The sequence below is a fragment of the Chenopodium album genome, chromosome 17, assembly GCF_948465745.1.
Source record: "Chenopodium album chromosome 17, dcCheAlbu1.1, whole genome shotgun sequence".
Lineage (NCBI taxonomy): Eukaryota > Viridiplantae > Streptophyta > Magnoliopsida > Caryophyllales > Amaranthaceae > Chenopodium > Chenopodium album.
In genome coordinates this window covers 43064015-43086895 of record NC_137850.1, presented here as the reverse complement: position 1 = coordinate 43086895, position 22881 = coordinate 43064015, and the positions used below count along the sequence as shown (strand labels likewise).

The following is a 22881-nucleotide window of genomic DNA, read 5'->3' as shown; positions in this document are numbered from 1 at the left end:
CGGTAAAAAATAATTTCAGTTCAGCAAAAATAAGGTGAAGTGAATTTTTTTACTTGTCACATGTTTTACCAGTTCAAAATATTTTAAAATTAAAATTAAATAAAACAAAAATATTTTTAAAAAAATAAAAAATTAAACCAACTCAATCCCCTACCCTAGGAATGGCAACAGATCGGATTCGGGTCGGATGTGGCTAAATCCGAATCCGATCCGTTTAGTAAACGGAACCTGGACTCGAATCCGAATCTGAGTCCGAATCCGAAAAATCTGAGTCCGAATCCGATCCGACTCATAATTTTTGGATCCAAATCCGGTCCGTTTATACGGACCTCCGAAATAATTCGAATATTTTTTTTTTATTTTATTTTACTTTTGTAATGTGATATACCTATAATTACTTATATTGTCATACCAAGTAAAGTTTAAACATAGCATATTTAAATTATGAACTAAGTTATATAAGAAAATTTTGCTACAAAACAAGCAAACAATTGTCCCAAGTTATAAAGCATAAGCTCATACTCTTGGATTCGGACTCGGATCGGACTCCATCGGACTATGCGTAGGGTCCAAGTCCGATCCACCTCCTATTCTGATTCGGATCTATTTTATCAGACTCGGATTTAGACTAATTTTAAACGGTTTCAGATCGGATTTTTTTCTTCGAATCGAATCGGATTCGAATCGAACTCGGATTAAATTGCCATCCCTACCCTACCCCTAGCAACCTCCCTCTTCCCAGCCCCACTCCTTACCCACAAGCCCACCCCTACCTTGTTGCATTACCAGAAACTACCCCCCTCCCTTTCCCCATCACCAAAACAACCTATAATTAAACCTCTGTCCCCGAAACCACCACCCCCAAAAATTGTCGTTAACCAAAACCCATCTCCGACAAGTTTTTTCGATTTAGCCTTATGTCATAAATCCAGAGCTTTAGTTGTTGGCAGGTTTAATAAGAGAAATTATAAAATAAATAAATTTAGGATTAATCTGATTCTGAGACTTCAAATCAATCCGACTTCAACATCTGGCCTTCCACTCCGATTTGACCCAACTTTGAGTCTCTCTTATTTGGTTTTTTTTTTTTTTTTTTTTTTTTTTTTTTTTTTTTTGGTTTTTTCTTATTTTTTGTAAAACCATTTACGGAGTACAAATTCCAATAAAAATAACAATAATACAATGTAATGAAGTTCAAAACAATCATGACACTCTACTTTTGAAATTGTTTACATTAAGGCAACAATACCATAAAACGAAAAAACTCATAATAAGTTACAATTACAATTGCAATAGCAAACAACCAACTAAACTCGAGTCAAATTTTTTTTTTAGGATTTTGACTTTAATCCTTTTTCGACTCAAAGTCGGAATATTTTAGCAGAGTCGAATTCAGACCTTTTTTTTTTCCCGAACTCAAAGCAGATTTTTTTCCCTCGGATTAGAGGAATAGGGTCGAATCCGGACTGGATTGCCAAGCCTAATTTCCAATATAATGGAGAGATACACGCTTTTTGTTCATTTCTTTAAAAATATATTCATCTAGTGCACATTCTTTGCTTATGGGCTACATTTAAGCTCATGGATTATGATCAGCAAATCAAAGACAAGTTGCAGCCACCCTGGGCCAAATTCTCCATATTTGTCAGTAATTTTTCAGCAGACTTTACGACACAAAGAAATCGGAAACCCGAAACCCCAATTCTAATATTTCAACTTTCTCCAATTCAATTTCTTACAAATTCAAGCCAATTAGCCAATCAGGTAACTTTAATTATACAGAAATCAATTTGGCAAATCTGTAATATTCAGAAAAAAAATCATAAAGTTGTTATGTGATATTTTGAAATATGGGGCCTTTTGTTTTTATTTTGAGGAATTTGTTGTATTTTATTTTGCTCATTGTGCATTTGTGCTCAATTGAAAACATAATTTTTTGTTCACTTAAAATTTGTTATAGTGATTCTTGGCATATTAAAAAAAAAAAAAAAAAAGGTGGAAATAACAATAATTTTGCTATTGGCATCAATTCCGGGAAAATCACCATTTCAGTTTTTGCAAACAAAATTTAATCAAATTTAGCACCTGAATGACGTTTATTGGAATTGAATATCAATAAAATTCAGTAATCCTTCTTCTAATCCAATAATACAAATAGTATTAATACAAATAATTAATGTGAAATTGTAAAGAGTTAAAATTGAGGCACTTGAAAAAATAAAAGGAAAGGAATAACAATATTCAACTTTATCTCCTTCAATAAAAAGGAGGAAAAGAACAGAGGGCACATGGAGTAAGGAGCAGAGATGGACCCTTACTTCACTTTCAATTTCATTTTCATTAATGGATTACCACTACTTTTTTATCTTTACATTTACCCTACTGACTATTATTAGATCAATTATTGTACTTGTTGGTAGATCAATTCATAAATACTACGTCCTTTAAGAAATAATGGAGTTGGGGCTCTAGTTTTACACCATTATTTCATAACTATTCTCATCTTTACTTTGTCTCAAAAACAAAACACAAAAAAAAATTCAAGAAAATGGCGACGGGTATGGTGTTGAATGTTGCACAAACTCTGTTTGCAGCACTACAATGCAAGGAATTGAGAGAGTTATGCTCAAATTTCAAGTATGAATCAAAACTTGAGGCTCTTCAAGGCACCGTCGAAACCATCCAGAATGTCCTCCTTGATGTGGAGTCAGGACAGCAGGAGCTCAACAATCAGGGATTGAACTGGGTTAACGAGCTCAAGGATGCTGTCTATGATGCTGATGATTTGTTCGATGAATTTGTCACACTTGCTCGACGACAGAAAATGATGCCTGGTGGTAAGGTCTCCAAAAAGGTACAAGCTTTCTTCTCTAGTGAAAACCAGTTTCTTTTTGGTTTAATTACCTCTAGAAAGATTAAGAAGATTAGAGAGAAGTTGGAGAATATTGCTAAAGATCGTACTCAGTATGGGTTTAGTGATGTGTATAGGCCTGTTAAGAGAAAGGAGGAAACTTGGTCTTATGTATGTGAAGATGGTATTATTGGGAGAGATGCTGATAAGGAGGTTATTCTGGATATGCTTTTGAGAGAGTCGGATTCATCGGCTGATAATGTTTCTTTTGTGAGTATTGTCGGGATGGGAGGATTAGGAAAAACGGCTCTTGCTCAACTTGTGTACAACGATGATAGGATCAAAAGTGCTTTTGAATTGAAGTTGTGGGTTTGTGTCTCTGATGAATTTATCATAGAACAAATCCTTGGTAAGATGTTCAAGTCGGCGACTCAACAAGATCATGGTGATATTGGAGTTGATGGATTGCAAAATAAGGTGAGACAACTTATAGAAGGGAAAAAATATTTCCTTATTCTAGATGATTTGTGGAACGAAAGGCGTGAAGAGTGGCTTAAGTTGAGGGAGTTCTTGCAAGTAGGTGCAAAAGGAAGCCGAGTTGTGGTGACTACACGCTCAAAAAAGGTGGCAGGAGCTATAGGTGACGATCCAATGCACACATTAGAGGGTTTGTCAGATGATGATTCTTGGCATTTGTTTAGGAGAGTAGCATTTAACCAAGGCAGTGGAGAGGTTGATGATGAACTTGCGTACATTGGTAAAGACATTGTGAAAAAATGTGCAAATGTTCCCTTGGCTATAAGGGTCGTAGGGAGCATGTTGTATGGTCATGATAAAAGCGTGTGGAGATTATTTCAGAGGATTAAGTTGTCTGAAATAATGGGCCGAAGTAGTGAAGAGAGCATAATGCCAATATTGAAGTTTAGTTATCATCACCTTAAACCGCAGTTAAAGAGTTGTTTTAGTTACTGTGCACTCTTCCCTAAGGATTACAAGATTGAGAAAGAGTTATTGATCCGTCTATGGTCTGCACAAGGATATCTTGACAATGATATGCAAAGCAGAGAAGATGTTGGTGAGGAGTATTTTTCTATTTTATTGCAGAGATGCTTTCTCCAAGATATTAGACATGATGAATATGGTGAAATATCTTCTTGTAAAATGCATGATTTGATTCATGATCTTGCCCAAGAAGTCGCAGGAAAAGAGTCGTACTTGATGCAGGAAACTAGCAAAAGATCTGATGGAAAAACTCGTCATCTCGCTACGAGCTCTCTCTTGCTTAATCCAAGTGATGTTTTTGACAAGTTTAGGGGATTGCGTACATTTCTTCGGCCTTCTTATCATGAACTGGATTGTGAATCTCAAGTGCCCACAATCGTAGCAAAATACAGGCGTTTGCGGGTATTGGACTTGCACGATCTTGGGATAAAAGCGTTACCAAGTACAATAAAGAACCTTTTACATTTAAGGTATCTTGATCTCTCTCGCAATGGGCACTTGAAGACACTTCCAGAGTCAATCACTAGACTCTATAATTTGCAAGTGTTGAGTTTAAGGTCCTGTTTTAACCTAGAAGAGTTGCCCAAGGACTTGAGGGAGCTAGTCAATCTTAGGCATTTGGACCTAAAAGGTTGCTATAGGTTGACTCATATGCCTGCTGGAATGGATAGTATGACTGGTCTGTGTACCCTTCCAAGGTTTGTATTGGGTTCAGAAAGTTCAAAGAAAGCCCAGATTGGTCAACTTAGAGATTTGATGCCTCTAATCAACATTAGAGGTACACTTGCAATAGAATTTAAAAAAGGATACGCATACAATTTGACCGAACAGGAAGCATGTCTATCAAACACGAAGCATATCAAGAGTTTAACAATAATAGATGAAGGTTGGCATGAAAAAGAAGCAGTATTGAGTGTAGATGAAAGATTGTTAGAAAGACTTGAACCTCATCGTGATCTAAGAGATATTGTTATAGCTGGATATAAAGGGGTTACATTGCCAAGATGGGCAGCCACACTGGAAATCTCTCTCCCACAGCTTGTGAAAATCCAGTTGGTGAATTTTCCTAGTTTGCGACGTCTGCCAGCAATGAGTCAACTCCAGCATCTTAAAGATCTTACACTCGTAAACATGCCCAATGTAGAGTTGATGGAGAAGAATGATAGTAAGGTTGCACATTCGTTTCCGTCACTTGAGAAATTGAAACTTTCGGGATTTCATAGTTTGCAACGTCTGCCAGCAATGAGTCAACTCCAGCATCTTAAAGATCTTACACTCGTAAACTTGCCCAATGTAGAGTTGATGGAGAAGAATGATAGTAAGGTTGCACATTCGTTTCCGTCACTAGAGAACTTGTACCTTCGGAAATGTCCAAGCTTGAAGTCTTTTCCTAGATGTCCACATGTGAAAACATTTACGCTGCTCGGCCTGAATGAAGCACTGGCATTTTGTCAAGAAAGAGATGATGAAGCAAACGCAACAACCTCCTCAATCTCGGCCTCGTCTTCAAGCAGCAACGACAATAGTTCAGCTGGTGGTGATGTTTTCGATTTGAGGGAATTAAAAATAGACAGTTTTCAATTAATGAAGTCCCTTTTCGGGGAGTCTATACGAAGCATTGATGTGCTCAGTTTGCATGATGATATGGAGGTGGAGAGTTTGTGGAGTGTTGTACAAGAGTATCAACGAAAGTACACACTTTCCATTGATAGTCTTACGTTGCAAAAATGCCGAAACTTAAAGAGTGTGTCGGGAGGAGGAATAGAGTATCTCACCAACTTGAAAAAACTCCAAATTAATGATTGCCCAAAACTGGAACTGGAAGAAGAGCAAGGGTTTCCATGGAAAGACCTTCACGCCCTCTCTCGCTTGACCTTAAGTAGTCTTCCACAAATGAGAGATATACCAAAGGGCATTCAATACTTGACTTCCCTTCAAAGTCTCTGTATTCGATGTTGTAGGAATATGAAAACCCACCCAGAATGGCTTCATTGCCCTATGTCTTTGCGATCACTTACGATTGATTATTGTCCGAAGGTGAAAACTCTACCAGAAGCAAACCTCCTCTCCCTCACAAGGCTTTCTATATGGTCATGCGATGGATTGAAGGAAAGATACAGTCAACCAAATGGGACTCACTTTCTCAAATAAGCAACATCCCCCATTTAGAACTCCTTTAAATTTGAGACATCCCCAATTTAATGGTGGTGTACTGCGGGTAGCCACAAATTCAACGTAATTTTGTTGAAGGATCGTGCTCTTTTGAATGGATAACACTGCTGCTTGTTTGGTCGGAGCTGCTAGGATGAATAGAGTTGCTGTTTGTACTAATAATGGTGATTTATATATCATATAATTTGGTTTCTAGTTAAGGAACTCGTTGATGTAATGTAAGTAGGCCTTTGCATATGATGTGTGGGGTGCATGGAGATACCCTTCCTAGAAGGTGAGCTTCATGGCCCTCTGATGCTCTTTGTGGCCTAGACTAGTGTTCAATGTCAATGCCTAAAACAGTTGGAAATCACGGCCAAATCAGGTGATGGCAAATTGTAATGTAAATAATAAATTGGGGTATCAATTATGTATAGTCGACTTATTTTCATTGTTTCCGTGCTTGGCTATGCAATCAACTGAAAGTTTTATCTACAAAAATCTCCACTATAGCCTGCAGATAATATTGCCTACCCCTCTGATAAGACGGTCCGTACCTTTGTAATGTATGATGATTGATGAAGTAACCATTTTAGTGAAAAATAACTCTGCATTAAATCTTCATTCCTTGATGATAATGCAAGATAAAGTAGCCAAAGCAAATGCTATTTCCTTGACGTTTACAAAAGGAAAATTCTCTCCCAAAAAATATAACTTACATCGCCCTGACCTGATATTGCTACACTCAACTTTATTACATGCAAACTTTGAATCACCTTGTGCATTGTATACAAATTAACACAGAATGAAAGGATGCACTTATATTTCTAATCACAGCTACCATTAGCACCTTTGATAAATCAAAAAAGGACTTCTTGAACTGAATATAGGGGCAAGATTAAAGGCAAATATTCCGTACCACAATAAAAACTTAGTAATCTGTATACAATCTTAATTCTTGTAATCAGGATTGTCACGGAGGCCAAGTTTCGAAAGAACAAAGCAATAGGACTCCCAGTCAGTTCTCCTCAGATATTTCAACAACTTCTTCCTTTGTTGCACCTTTGCTTGCAATCCTCGACGAGAATGCTTATCCTAGAACAAAAAACAACATAATTGTTGGCTGTCAAATATATTCCACATCAAGTGAAAGATTACGTCACTTGTTTACTTTTTCATATCAAACTGTCAAAAACTACAGTGGTGATTAAGAAAGCAAAATAAATCAGAAATAAGACTAAGGTATATACCACACACACACCAAACCCCTACCATAGACATAAAATTTTCATACTAGAATTGCAGTTTGCATACACTAAACAGACAGCATAAGAACTTAATGGGAAAATACTATACGAAATCGGTGGCAAAATATTTGTCTTCCCATTCAACAAGAATTTATTGTTTGGTGTTCCCAATAAATAACCAAAAGTACATCACACAAAATAGAAAGATCCCAAAAACATTGCCACTTAAGACACTATATCCCAAAGCATAATCAAGGATAGAGTGAGGCGAATCATTTACTGCGTATTAATTCCATTCCTAAATGTTCTGGACAGCAATATGTTCCAATACATAATCAAGGATAGAGAGAAGCAAATTATACATTCTGCACCTAAATGTTCTGGACAGTTATTATTTGCACAGGAATCAAGAAAGAAGAAAGAGTGAAAAGGAAATAGTGGCAAATGTAAGCATGTGGGCAAAAGGTTTTAAAATCAATTACCTAAAATGGAACGAAATAAAACTTTAAACAGTGTAAAGAACATAAAAGGAACAGAAGTAATAACTAACAAAGCGAAAGAACGACAAATATGAGAGTACACAGAAGCTCCAGACTGCCACCCCTAAAGCTGGCTATATCTAATAGATAATAAAGTATAATCATTATCATTTCTATTGAATATATAATATGCACGTCATATCAGGACTTCAGAAGCATATGACACCTTTATCAATTATTTATTGAAAGAACAATACAAATTCAAGAGAAACTTACTGTTCAACATATATATACACTGTAGTACACAATAACATACAGAAATGTTGAGGGTCCATAACAGAGTATTTACCTTCTTGTGCAAAACAGCAGACAAGTGAAGTATTTCTGTTGTAAGTTGTGCAACTGCAAAGTACAAAGAGAAAAATGATGATCAATTGCTACCGATAAACGAAAATGGCAATCAAGAAAACAACAGAAGTTTCAAAATCTTGATTTTATACTGGGGTATATACTTGAGCTGAACAGAGCATTATAGTATGTTCCCCAAACTCAAAAGTTCGAAAATACTCAATACCAGGTAAAAACTAAGGTTTCCACAGCCATGGTCAACGCTAACAATTTTCATTGACAAGAAATTTCCTTTCCCAGATGTCAGAACAAAATAAAACTAGCATATTGTCAATGACTCAAAGAGTGAAGCTGCACCTAAACACAAGATATAGCCAAACCAAGATGAATATGATCCGATCAATACAACACCCAATGAAAACGAAATTCCATCATTTTTTTTACACCAATAACTATAGCAATAAGACTGAAGAATCACAAGTGATCAACCATTTCAACAATGATGATAAGATCAGGCAGCACCTACAAAAAATAGAAAATGACTTAATACACAAAGCTGATAGCATTGTGCAATCCATGGGACCAATTCGTGCACATGAAAAGGTACCTCCAGAGGCTCCATTCAGGAGTCAGGACTCAGGAGATATGAGCCCAGCATAATCATGGCTAGTAAACGAGCAAGTGGAAAAACACAGTATAATAGTGAGTGATCCGGAAGGATCTGACACCATGGGCCATCAACTTGAAACACCCAACTAGATGTTCCATGTTTACATCCTTTCAATGTAGGAATTTAGATAGTGTTTGCCACTTTGAATCTCTTTCCTTCCACATCCTTTTGTTATGAATTATCATAACTGTAACAAAAATTCAAGGAAGAAGAAAGAGAATTCAATCTGACAACTATAGACATTGCAGAAGTCATGCTTTCAAGTGGCCTGATTCACTCCCAAAGCTTCTTCAATATTCTGGATGCCTTTCTACATGCCAACTCTACCTTATTTATAAGGAAAGCTATATCTCCTCTCCCTCTAACAAGCCAACTACCTTCCTCTTCAAGATACAACTACATAATTACATTGGACTAGCTACTATGTTCCACCCTTGGGTTGATATAATGTCCGTAACTTTACTTTGCTTTCCTATCCTTTCTCCCTCTCTCCTTCCCTTAACGGCTTAACACTTCCCCCTTTGTGATTTCAGACAGGATGCTTTTGATTTGTTGTCTTTCCACCAGTTTCTAAAGTGAGTACAATTTCTCTACACCCCAATTTGTTTCCTTCTCATTATTCCTAACCACTTCCCCCTTTGTGATTTCAGTCAGATTGCTTTGTGGTCTTTCCACCAGTTTCTAAAGTGAGTACAATTTCCTCTACACTCTTAATTTGTTCTTTCTCCGTATTCCTACTTAACTACTACAGTAGGTTTTACTGAAAGGTCATAGATAATTGGTGGTGAAGGTTGCCTATATCCCTTCAAAAAAACCAAAACTAAGGAAATAATTCCCTTCCTAGGCAACACTAGCTACTAAAAATTGCATTATTATTTCAACCATTTGAAATCATAATGATATATCCCTCATAGAAGCTATTTTTCTATGGATGCGAGTCCAACCACTTTTGCCAGGTTCATACAAGATGATAAACTGATGGTGGTGGTGGTTTTTCATTGCTTTTCTCAAAGATATTAAAACTAAGGAAACTTTTTAAATCCATCTTTTACCAATAAATTAAAATATAACACTAGCATGAACCCAGTTATTGTATACAATGTCCTATTTTAACCAATTCTATTATCTTGGTTGGATGGTGTTGAACTATTGACAACCATAGATTATTATCATGTGGGATATTGTAAGATTTGTCATTAACCACTTTTTAACATACGAAGCTAAAGTTAATAATGGTCAAAGGTACACATTAGAAACCACCAATAAAAGTGTATACCAACTACAATAACAGAGCTACAGAAGTATGTTATATGGGGAGGTCCAGGTACCTAACTCATACGTACAAAGGGCGACAATGAAGAAAGAACCAAGAGTCAAAAAATTAAAAAAAGAAAATATTAAAAAATACAAAAATAAAAAATAAATATATAAAAAAAAATTTAAAAAAATTGTGAGGCAGAGGAAGGCAGTAGAACAGAATGGAAGATAAAGATTAAAGAGAGAAACGAGGTCCATTGGAAGTGCCAAAAACTACAAACAGTATTTTCGACCTCAATACAAACAATGAACCATTTGTCTTGTGACAATTAATTCTCACAACCAAAAACTATAACTATAACTAATAACCCTTCCAAAAGAATTTGTAAACCTCTAATCGAGAGAAACTCTACTGTCTCTCCATTGCCAAAAAAGAAGTTAATAACTCACTGAACTGAAGCAGAAGTGGAAAAGAATTATGTTGAGGTGAGAAAGAACTAACCAGGTTTCTTTCTAGACCTTTCAAGACATTAACTAGCCCACTTTCAAGTATCATATTTCACAATCAATCATTATATTGCTAAAATGATTGGCAACCTGGTATCCATTGAGAAGAAAGATCATGTACTACATTTCTCAAGAATGTCAGAGGAGGGGGGGGGGTGAGACAATGATTAGTGCCTGTCCTGTAAATACTTAAACACTTTGACCATATTTGAAAATTTATTGGATTTGCACGAGTACATATTTATAACAAATATCAACTTTTTTAGTAATAGATGGTTAAAGATACTAATGTTTAAAAAATATGTGCTGCCACACATGGAAGACAAAGAGGAACATGGACCTCACATTTGGTATTTTTCACCTTTAAGGACCTCTCACTTTTTTTTTTCACCTTTAAAGAGCTGAAGGTAGAAATCAGGCCACTTAACTCATCTTTAACTCACCTCTGCATCAATTAGAATGTTAGCCTTTTGATAAACAAATGCCAAGTCCTTGTTAGGATTTATTAAAAAAAAAAAAAAAAACACAAATCCTTGCAAGAATTTAAAAAATAATAATAATAATAATAATAACAACTGTCATGTTTCTTCTATAACTGGAGGATGCCCTTGTCCACCAATAATCAACTCTCCAACTCCACCCACCTGGGTGCATGAAAAAACCCAAAACCCACAATTTTCTCCCTCTTATTTGCAGCTTCAATATTGTTTTTATAATTTCAGCCGGCAAACACGCATTGCTATCCAAAGCACCACCCATTGAAAATATCAACTAATATATCCACACTTTTTGGAATCTTTTAATTATTAATTGTTGAGTTAAAATAAATAAATAGATTTCTCTTCTAAAATTTGCCCATTCCACCGTCTTCTACACCTTTATGAGCTGATCTGATCAGCCAACATGCCCAACACCACCTTACTATCTTCTTCTTTCATGAATGAAAATGTATCAATTATAATTCAAAATCAAGCCCAAATAATAAGAATCAAATTGGGGGGAAAAAAAAACTATAACTAACTCACTCAAAGATTTCATAATCAAATTACCTCAATAAAATTTTAATCGAATTTGACTCTCTATCTGGCCTCTTCTACACCGTCATTGAAGGATTTTTCACAAACTCAAACTCAGGAACTCTATTTATGCTTCAATTTCTTGTACCTTTTTTTTTGGGTGTTGGTTGAGGGTTTAATTGTAGTGTCATATAATGAATTTTCTATCTTAATTATTTTCTGTTTTGATTTCTTAGATAGTACTCATAAATGACTAATATGAAGTAAGAGCTGAGATTTGAGAATGGTGGATGGAGGTGGAAGAGGGGAAGGTTGCAGAGGAGAGGTGGAGGAGCAATAAGCTTATGAGTTTCCCATAAATATTGTGCATGTCATCATTATTTGTGCAGACAAAGGGCCCACATTTAACTACACTTGGGTTTAAGTTGGTTAACTTTCACCGGAAAAGGGGTTTGAGGTCCTTAAAGGTGAAAATATAAGTGCAAGGTCCTTAAATGTGATAAATATATAATGTTAGGTCCCAGTGTTATACTCAACTCACATTTGTTAACAAACGGAGGGAGTCCCACAATTGAGTAAGCAACTCATGTATATGATTAATTATAAGCCATCACATTTAAACCAATAAACACCACCAAAATATAGGGCAGAAAGAAGATTTTCGGAAAGATAGTCCATTCTTTCCCTAATAGACATCATACAAAACTAACTCCCACCATATATTGGCTGCATAGCACTGTAATATCAGCACAAAAATCTACTACTCTACTTGTTTTAAAATTCTGTGACTTAACAATAGAGTCAGTGCCCTTGAATTTTTATCCATGAAAAAGGAAATTAACTATAACAGACCTTACAGGACAATTGATTTCCAAATAAGTCTAAAATCAGGGAAGCATTCAGATTAACCACACAAGGAAGAAAGGAAGTCTGCGACGGTATGATAAATGAAATACTCTGTAATATATAATATATATATATATATATACTATGTATAAAGTTATCCTGCTTACTTTGAACACGTGTTGATCCACAATCTGACTCGTGCATTTTAAACTCATCCCGCACTTTTTTCAACTCAAGCTTTAATTTCTCCTCTGCAGACATGTTATCTGGATGAAAATACTGCAAAGAGAACAATGAATTCAAATCATTATATCGAAAAGATAAATTGTATGATGTCTATCAAGAGTAAAGAAAATAGGCAGTATGATTTCAAACAGGATCTTAGCAATATTTCTATCCCTTATTATTGGTTCATGGTCAGATGTCAACATCATAATGAACTCGAATAAATATGAAGCTTTAAATAGAATGCTCTTAATTTTCAGAGTACAAGTAAAGGAGTTCCCAGCCATAGGTGTGCCATCAGAAATGGACATGAAAGCTAAACAGGGAAACAAATAAAATCATAACATACTCTTTATTTATTGTGATATACTACATATAAACAAAAAGTCTGTCCCATAAATCCCACTAATTTTATAATCCAAAATATTAAGCAGGCACAGTTTCATCCTAGAGAGATAAAAGCCAACCCCTCATACTGATCAAATTGGATCTGTAAATGAAGCTACACCCCACAGGCGTTCACATGTGTTATATAGTGGAGACTGACGAAAAAGTGATGGCAGCCCCTCTCTAGTACGTCAACTAGCATCATTCGTTGTATCAAACTGATTAAAATATGATACATAATTGTATAATAAATTAATAAGGCATGTTTGCAAGTTCAACTGACAAACAAGCATACAAATATATTTCATAATGATAACAAAAATTTCAGAGAGGAGACACAGAGAAAAGTAAAAGAGGTCTGATAAAGGAATCACTACCTTTTCAACTAAATGCTCTTGTGGAGGATACTCCGTGAAATTAGATGAAGACAACAAACCCAGACTCTGGACTACGGGAAAAAATGCATTCGTCAGCATATTACAACTTAATAGCAAAATGAACTACTTTAAAATTAAGTACAATATTACTTTAACCAATAATAATGGACAAAATACTTCATGTTTCAGACAATCCTCCTCTGAAGAATATTAAATAATGCAAATTACAACCATGCAGATTATAAATGTAACTAGAAACACTTCACAAACAGATCAAATACAAATTGATTTGTAGACAGCTAAGAGAGCTTCAAAGTAGCCCATTCATGCAGGCTTGCAGCATCCACTACATCGTCCAAGTGTAAAATAAATACTCTATATGGCATAATTTGTTGGAAATCATTACTTTAAATGGTGTAAATTTTCAGAAATTATTAGTGGAATTTCTCTGAAAATAAAACAAGATGAGATTATAGGATATTACCTAACAGAAAGCTTCAAAGAGACTTACAAGGCATATAAACACTACTCTTACTTTGCTACGTCCAAAAACAATAACTTTAATATGCAGGTTCCCATTAGGATAACAAAGCAAAACTAAGGATTTGACAATTGACATTACAATAGAGTGTGGCCAATGATGAGTAAATGCACAGAAGACAACATCCTTGATCCATCACACTTAGACTTTTCCTTTCATATGATTATTCAAAAGCAAACAATCATATCTTAAACCCAAACTTAGCATCATCCCCTCCATGTCTGCTAAAAGCATGAACATAGAACCTAAAGTCCCCATTTCAAGAAGAGAGCTTTAACCCCAAACATCAAACAGATCAAATATGTTGACTGCCTTCCATGTCCACAAAAGGATTTACTTCCTCTAGCATTTCATACTTTTCTAATTTATAACACATCTTAGCCTAGAATTATCATGCCAGTCCTTCAATGCTTAAACCAAAAATAAACTAAAACCTTGAATATAGATGAAACCATTTTCCACCCACCTACACCAACTTATCCCACACACAAGATGAACATAAGAGATAAGTACAATGAAATGTTAAACTTCCTTAAATACTTAGATCAAGTCCACGGATTGAGAATAAAACAACATCATTATAACGTAAGCATTCAATCAACGCGCTTGAGCTCAGCAAATTTGCTCAGATAACTAAAACAGCAGGGTATTAAGTCATTTCTTCAAGCTCAAACAAAAACTATGAATTCATCCTTCAATACACAACACTTCAAAATAACAATCCCAAAACCAAGCAAAGTTCATTAGCAATTTTTTTCCAAAAGAACGTTACAGATCAACCCCTTAGTTTGTGATTACTATACCTCTGATGATAGAAATCCTGGGATTCACACCAACTTAACTATCATGTAAAATAATAGACATAACATTCAACACAAAATCGCAATCACATTACAAAAAACACTAGTCTTCAAAGAATAAAAACATTATGAATGAGAGAAAGTGACTCACTGGGAGCATTCTTGAGCCTATTATCCTTGCTACTATTGTCAAGAGACGAAAGACTCTTCCTCAACTCTGCAAAATACTTTCCACTCTGATTGGATTGATTCTCCTCTTCTTTCTTAAGCTTCTTCAACCTCTCACCCAATTCCGAAATCGAAAACCAACTCTCCTCCTCTCCATCCTTGTTCTTCCCCTTCACCTCAGGCCTCAGCTCCCTCAGCTTCTTCCCCAACTCATCATGAGTGTACATATCAAACAACTCGAAACCAAACTCATCGTCGCCTTTGCCATCCCCAGCTTCCCCTGCCTTCATCTCCTTCTCCTTCATCTCCTTCCCAAACACCGCCATTGGCAATATCTCACTCGACCCACCAATCACCTTACCAACACCACCAACTCCGCCGCTTCCACCGCCACTTCCGGGCATTATCGGCTGCATTTTAAGGCTTTGCTTATAGTTATTCAACGACATCTTATCACTCGTATTACTCCCATCTACTCCTGTCCCCTTCATTTTTCGCAAACTCTCTCTAATTGTATCAAACGATAAACTCACACTATTTTTCCCAGCATTATCATTAGGGTTTCCGGCATTTCCGGTCTGAAACATCGTCTGCTTCTGCTGCTGCTCGAAACCCAGCGGCGGAACCGTCGATCGACGGCGAAACTCCGACAAATTCTTCTTAATTTCATCAAATGAAGCAGCATTTTTGGGATTCAAAGACCCTTGAGGATTTACCCCAATATTCGAATACTTCAAACCCGAAGATTGCTGCTCTTGTTCTCGATGTTGTTCATGGTGTTTCAGTTTGGATTTGATACCATCAAAGTAAGATGAAAAGGGGTGCGGCTTGTCGGGGGGATTACCGCCGCCACTGTTGTTGTCATCGGAGGAAGAAGATGAAGAAAAGAGGAGAGAGAAAGTGAGGTTAGATGAAGTGGATTTGAGGAGGAATTGAGAGGGTTTATGGTGGTGGGATTTAAGGTGAAGAGCTAAAGACGCCATTGATGAATGCTTGAGTAGTAGTAGTAGTAGCAGCAGCAGGAATAAACCCTGAGATTTTGGGGAAGAATGAAGGGTTAACCTCAGAAATTGGAAGCCATCGAAGAAGCTAACAAAGGTGGTTTGCTGAAGTTGGGTGCATTTTAATTTAGGTGGGCTTGTGTTTGTGTTGGGTTTTTCTTAGCCTACAATGTTTGTTGGGTTGCTTGAAGCTTGACCCAAATGTTTTGGTTGGACTAAGCAAGAGTTAGCAAAATTGATCCAAACAGAAAAATAATAATAATAATAAGGATTTTTTCACATTTGCTACCACCTAAATCACCTAGCTTTAGATTTGCTACCGTTTTAAAAAAAAAAATTTACTTTGCTACCGCCTAAATTAGAGTTTGTTAGATATCACTACCACTTAACGGGAATCCGTTAGGACTTTCGTTAAGTTTCTTAAGTTTATTAAAAAAAAAAAAATTAAAAAAAAAAAAAAAAAACCCAGCCACCCCACTGCCAACGACCCCCATCCCCTCAACTGCCAGTCTGCCACCCTCCCCCTTCCGGCGGCCGGCGCCAAAAGATTTAGCCGGCGGCGACCTCACCCCATCCCTTTTCCCCACCCACTAAGCCAACCCCTCTCCCTATCCCTCACCCACAAAGCCAACCCCACCACCCATGAAGCCATCCCCCACCGAAATCAGCCCCCCTCCCCGTTACCCCACCGGAATCGAACCCTAAACCCGAAACCACCCCTAACCCTAAACCTGAAGCCACCCAAGTGAATTGAGGGTTTGTGAATTAAGGGTTTGCGAATGTGGTGGTTTAGGGTTTGTGAATTGGGGGTTTGCGAATATGGTGGCTATGGTGGTGTTGCAGGCTTCTGCGAAATGGTGGCTGCGAATTGAGGAGGGACTGCGAAATTGGTGGCGGAGCTGGTGTTGCGGGTGGGTGCGAATTGGTGGTTGCTGAAGGTAACGGGGAGGGGGGCTGAATTTAGTGGTGGTTGGCTTCGATGGGTGGGGGAAAGGGAGTGGGGGGTTGGCTTCGTGGTGGGGGAAAGGGATGGAGGTTAGCTTCGTGGGTGGGGGAAAGGGAGGTGGGGTCGCCGGCGACGGCCGTTGTTTTGGGCATCGGTCGCAGGCAGAGGGGAGGGGGAGGGGTGACAGTTGAGGGGAGGGGGTGGTAGTGGGGTGGCCGGACGGTGGTTCGGCCCCACTGGCGGAAATTGTAACGGTGTAAGGCATGGGGTAGTAATTTCTAACAAACTCTGTTTAGGGTGGTAGCAAAGTTAAATAAATTTTTAAAACGGTAGCAAATCTGAAGTGAGGTGTTTTAGGTGGTAGCAAATGTGAAAAAATCCTAATAATAATAATAATAATAATAATAATAAAACATTGAGGATGGTGCATTAGTTGTAAATTTTCATCTCTAGAGTGTACTCGTGCTATTGTGCAAGATTTTATATTAATGACGAGTACAATACAATATGTGAATAGAAAAGTTTATTGAGAAAGTCAAAGGTTGCTATATACACTCGAATGCACGATATATTTAGATAATTTTCTTACTTATTCTGATGATTAAATGAGCAAAAAAAAAAAAAAAAAAAAAAACTTGAGGGGCACCCAGATACATATAACAATTTTTTGTTAGAAAATTATTGGTGCATGTATTATGTATATATTGGTTATATATTTTTAGAGCTATACCCAGTTAATTCCCCTGATAAACAAAATTTGCTTATCTGGGGGTATAATTGTCTTTTCACGTATCAGTGGAGGGGTATATGCGTCTTTTCATGTACTAGTTGAGGGGTATGTGTGTAATTTCTTCACCAAACAGTAAAAGTAAAAGGCAAACAGTGATTGGACAACTCACCAAAAATACTGAATAAATGACCCTGCTTTTTCAATATATTTACAAAAATGGCATCAGATTAACAAAAATTCATTTATCTGGCAGATTAACTTATATTTTCCCATATTTTTATGACAATGCATGTTTTATAATTGTGGATTGGGGTTTTAGCACTTTCTTGTTAAAAGTGACTCTTAAATTAACTATATATATTTGTTTGTTAAGGTTCGTTGTTATTTGATGCAAAATTTTGAATTTTCAAGTGAGACCTTGTTTATATTATTTTTTTTAAAAAAAAACATATTTTTAACACATCATTTTTATACAGTATCATTTTATTTATAAATTATTAAAGATTAATATTTGATACCATGAAAGAATCGAATTTAAATAATTTTAGGAATAGATTTATTTAACAATGTTGTACATGACTATATAGTGCATTACTATTATACTATTATAGCAGCATGAATTATTTAAGGCATATTCACATTTACTAAATTGACTAAATTGAAATGAACTAATTGAAACTGAAATGAATATTTTATGAGAAAAAGAAATTAGGAATTAAACTAAACTAAACTGAACTGATCGGATCTAAATTGAACTGAAATTAAGCTGAAGTGAACATACCTTTATGTTAAACCTCGAATTTCGTAAGTTGTAGTAGCTATATCCAACCTAAAAGAATGAAGGGCACATAATTACTTCTTTTATCCAAGTAAAGAGTTAAAGAGGAGGGAAAACTGAGCGATTTCCGTAAATAATGCTAAAATAAAAAATATTTCCGTGTGTACGTTGCTTTAAAAAAATATTTCCCACCATACCGTCCACGTAGGCTCGGATTTTTGGTTTTTTTTTTGGCTATTAATAAACCGCTAATAAAGATTGCGGTTCTACACAAATTAGAACCGCTAATGGTATCACGGTATGGTTGGTATTAGCGGTTCTATTTGAAGAACCTAAACATAAAGCCTAATAAGTTACTGAGTATTTTAACTATAAATCGCTAATGACATTAGCGGTTCTTTTTTAAAATCTGCGCGCTATTGTTATTAGCAGTTTATAGCCTCGGATTTTACAACCCTACACTAATCCTACGTGTACGGTATCACGGAAAATAGTTTTAAAATTGACATATACACGGAATTATTTTTTATTTTAGCATCACAAAGTCTTATATGTGGTTGGCCAACCATTATAAGGGTTACTTTGCTAGTGTAATGAGGGTTACTTGATCAGTGTTAAAGAGGTTACTTCATAATTGTTATAGAGTTACTCGGTCAGTGTTATAGGGGTTACTTGATTGGTATTACAGGGATTACCTGATCAATGTTATAGGGGTTACTTTAAGTGGTCACACGGTGTGGCCGGCCGCACACAAGACGAGCTGTTTTAACATTATTTACGAAAATCGCTCTGGGAAAACTCATTCTAATCTTATTGTTTTACTCGTTTTCATCTAATTGTCAAGAGTATATGTTACAGCTAGTAAATATATAGATGAAATATAATTTATGTAGGCACCTTTAGAAAAGGAGAACAATATCAATATCTATTAATAACCTATACATGCAATTTTGTTTTTGTTAGTTACTTAACAAATTATCTACATGGTATGATGGAGTTAATTACGAGTATATTTTGTTAATCAATGATGCATTATCCCCTAGTTAACTTGGTCACGACTACAATTTGACTTTACAAAACAAACTTTAAATAGTTCGGCCAACCCTAAACTCCATCTGAATATAATTTGACTTATCATATTAACCTTGAACATATATTGGACGGGAAAATACAAGTTAGTATGCCAGATAAACGAATTGTTTTTAATCTGATGACATTTTTGTAAATATATTGAAAAAGCAGGGTCATATACTCAGTACTTTTGGTGAGCTGTCCAATCACTGTTTGTTTTTTTCTTTTACTGTTTGATGAGGAAATTACACGTGTACCCCTCAACTAGTACATGAAAAGACGCATATATCCCTCCCTTAATACTTGAAAAGACAATTATAGGTATCTCTCGTATTGTACTTCATATGATCTATTTCTTCCTTGTAACCAACAAGTGAAAAAAAAAAAAAAAAAAAAAAAAAAAAAAAAAACCTTTAGACATAGATGTGGTTTTGGTTTATATACCAATTGCGTCATTTCAATTTCTTCCAAGAACAAATTCCACAAGGTTATTATACTCACTATAGATTTATGGATTAATCCGTTAGCTTCCCTCCAGGTTGCGAGTTTAACTAACACATAAACTTACCAAAGCGATACAACAAATTATAAGAAATACAAGTATAATTTAACCTAACACTTTTCAATTTTTATTTTAATTACATAAACCATTGATTCTTATAATGACACCAAGGATGAAATTTCTGATGTTGCATATATTTTGTGTCATAAAATTAAAATTAAGATAGCGTATAGAGAAGTGGAGTAGTAAAATCCTGGAAAATCAGCATCCCTTCAAACTTCAAAATCCATCAAACTCCCAATTTAATCTCTGTGCACTTGCAGTTATTTCCATCAATAAGTAAAGAAGGTATCTTTAACTGTTACTTTGCAGTGGGGGCCCTCTTTCACAACTTATATCAAAGAAGGCTCTATTTTCACCTATAAATACCACCCTCAACTTCCAATTCTTTCCACAACTCAATACTCATCTTCTCATCTCATTCTCTTACTCTCTTACTCTCTTATTCTCATATATTATAATTTATAAATTATAATCTCTTAATATTTCTTAATCTCTTATTCTATTATAAATTTTACATTTTTAATATTATTAGTCTACTACCAAAAAAAAAAAAAAAATTGTTATATTTACATTCGGGAAATTATAATTTCGGGAAATTATAAATTCGAGAAATTATAAATTTGGGAAAGCATTGAAGCGTCATTGTAAGATCTAACTCAACTTTATTTTAATTTGTTATTGTTATTGTTATTGTTATTATTATTGTTATTATTATTATTATTATTATTATTATTATTATTATTATTATTATTATTATTATTATTATTATTATTATTATTATTATTATTATTGTTGTATACTTGGAACTACTTAATTACATAAAAACTACTTTCTATTTTAGATCCTAGATCAAAGTATGATGGCACATTTATGCTAATTGATATTTACTATGAATGCATGCAACTCGGTGATGGTGTCGAACAATATAAAAATCATGTGAAAGATAAATTTTTTGAGTTATATAGAGTTTATGAATCTAAATATGGAACCGTCACTCATTTTGCCCCTTCTCAAACATCCAAAAGCGTAAGTAAAACGGGCAAAAGTTTGGCGGCCCAAGCTGCTAACATGTTATCTAAGTTTTCAGGTAGTGGATCATCATCAAGGCGAACACAAAGCGATGTTTCGGAGTTGCAAATGTACTTAAACTACGACTTCATGAAAGGCTTGGACGAAGATTCGAGGTTGGGGATGGACATCCTAGATTGGTGGAAATCCCAAAGCACAAAGCATCCAATTTTGGCGGCAATGGCACGTGATATTTTCAGCATCCAAGCCTCCTCCGTTGCCTCGGAACGAGCTTTTAGTGCTTCGGGAAGGGTTCTAGACGATAGAAGAACAAGTTTGAAGCCCGAAACACTAGAAATGTGTGTTTGCTTGAAGGATTGGATGGATGCCCAAGAACGCATCCAAGATCGTACTTTTACGGCCAACGACAACATCGATGGTTCCGATCGTTCTGGTTCAACTAGCTCCTCCGCATTAGCTAGTGAACATGAAGCCGAAGATGAAGACGAAGAAGATAATGAAGACCTTGATTGAAGATTACCAACAACTCGAGAATTAATATTAATTAGCGAAAATTCTAGTATTTCCTATGTACTCTATTAATTAGTGAAAATGTTAGTATTTCCTATGTTGGCTATGTACTCTATTAACATTAGCCGTATAATAAAATAACAAAATAAGTTATTCATCAATTATTGTTAGTTGTACCCTTGTACTTCATATTATCTTTTACTTAATAAATTTTTATGAATGAATTTTTTCAACTTTTAATTTTATGGAATATGTTATATTGTTATTTAATTTTTGTCTAATACTTATATAGTTATATGAATAATATGATATATAGTAAATTATGAATGAACAATAAATATTAATATAATTTAAACAATATTTAATATAACTTAACTCCATAAAAAATTTAATAATTATTAAATTCAAATATTAAATTGTATAATTATTCAATTCAATTTTTTCTTTCATAAAAAAAATTCAAGTTTTTTTAAAGTTTTTTTTAATTTTTTTTTTTAAAAAAAAAAAAGAAAAAAGGGTAAGCCGTGGCCCGTGGGCCGGCACGGTGGCCGGCACGGCCCGCCTCCACCGTGGGCCGGCACGACGGGCGGCCCGGCACGGCACGACCGGCACGGTGGGCCGTGCCGTGCCGTGGACAGGGAAACCTTGAAGGCCGGCACGGCACGGCACGGCCCGCCTCCACCGTGGGCCGGCACGGCCCGGCACGACACTGTTCATGGCCCGCCTAGGCACGGCCCACGGCAGGCCCGGCACGGCCCATGCCCACCACTAGTTCGGCCAACCCTAAACTCCATCTGAATATAATTTGACTTATCATATTAACCTTGAACATATATTGGACGGGAAAATACAAGTTAGTATGCCAGATAAACGAATTGTTTTTAATCTGATGACATTTTTGTAAATATATTGAAAAAGCAGGGTCATATACTCAGTACTTTTGGTGAGCTGTCCAATCACTGTTTGTTTTTTTCTTTTACTGTTTGATGAGGAAATTACACGTGTACCCCTCAACTAGTACATGAAAAGACGCATATATCCCTCCCTTAATACTTGAAAAGACAATTATAGGTATCTCTCGTATTGTACTTCATATGATCTATTTCTTCCTTGTAACCAACAAGTGAAAAAAAAAAAAAAAAAAAAAAAAAAAAAAAAAAAAAAAAAAAAAAAACCTTTAGACATAGATGTGGTTTTGGTTTATATACCAATTGCGTCATTTCAATTTCTTCCAAGAACAAATTCCACAAGGTTATTATACTCACTATAGATTTATGGATTAATCCGTTAGCTTCCCTCCAGGTTGCGAGTTTAACTAACACATAAACTTACCAAAGCGATACAACAAATTATAAGAAATACAAGTATAATTTAACCTA

The 22881-nt window shown here is 35.6% G+C and overlaps 2 protein-coding genes across 2 annotated transcripts; one reads left to right on the top strand and one right to left on the bottom strand.

The window, feature by feature from the left end:
• Positions 1-1657: 1657 nt before the first annotated feature.
• LOC145589785 (putative disease resistance protein RGA1) lies at positions 1658-6458 on the top strand. The gene is made up of 2 exons (XM_081646472.1): positions 1658-1764; positions 2595-6458. The coding sequence occupies exon 2, from the start codon at positions 2825-2827 to the stop codon at positions 6002-6004; it is 3180 nt and encodes a 1059-aa protein (XP_081502598.1). The 5' UTR covers positions 1658-1764; positions 2595-2824; the 3' UTR covers positions 6005-6458.
• A 272-nt stretch (positions 6459-6730) lies between these two features.
• LOC145589784 (uncharacterized) lies at positions 6731-15984 on the bottom strand. The gene is made up of 5 exons (XM_081646471.1): positions 14856-15984; positions 13364-13434; positions 12542-12653; positions 8080-8132; positions 6731-7099 (listed from the first exon to the last, which is right to left on the bottom strand). The coding sequence occupies exons 1-5, from the start codon at positions 15853-15855 to the stop codon at positions 6956-6958; spliced, it is 1380 nt and encodes a 459-aa protein (XP_081502597.1). The 5' UTR covers positions 15856-15984; the 3' UTR covers positions 6731-6955.
• Between the last annotated feature and the right edge of the window lie 6897 nt (positions 15985-22881).

Bases quoted from the DNA above. Each gene is read 5' to 3' on its own strand.
- LOC145589785 (XM_081646472.1), top strand. From the start codon at position 2,825: ATGATGCCTGGTGGTAAGGTCTCCAAAAAGGTACAAGCTTTCTTCTCT.
- LOC145589784 (XM_081646471.1), bottom strand. From the start codon at position 15,855: ATGGCGTCTTTAGCTCTTCACCTTAAATCCCACCACCATAAACCCTCT. The intron at 12,654-13,363 runs GTAGTGATTCCT...TTCTCTTTGCAG, and splicing joins AAGAGCATTTAGTTGAAAAG to TATTTTCATCCAGATAACAT. The intron at 8,133-12,541 runs GTAAGCAGGATA...TGTACTTTGCAG, and splicing joins TGGATCAACACGTGTTCAAA to TTGCACAACTTACAACAGAA.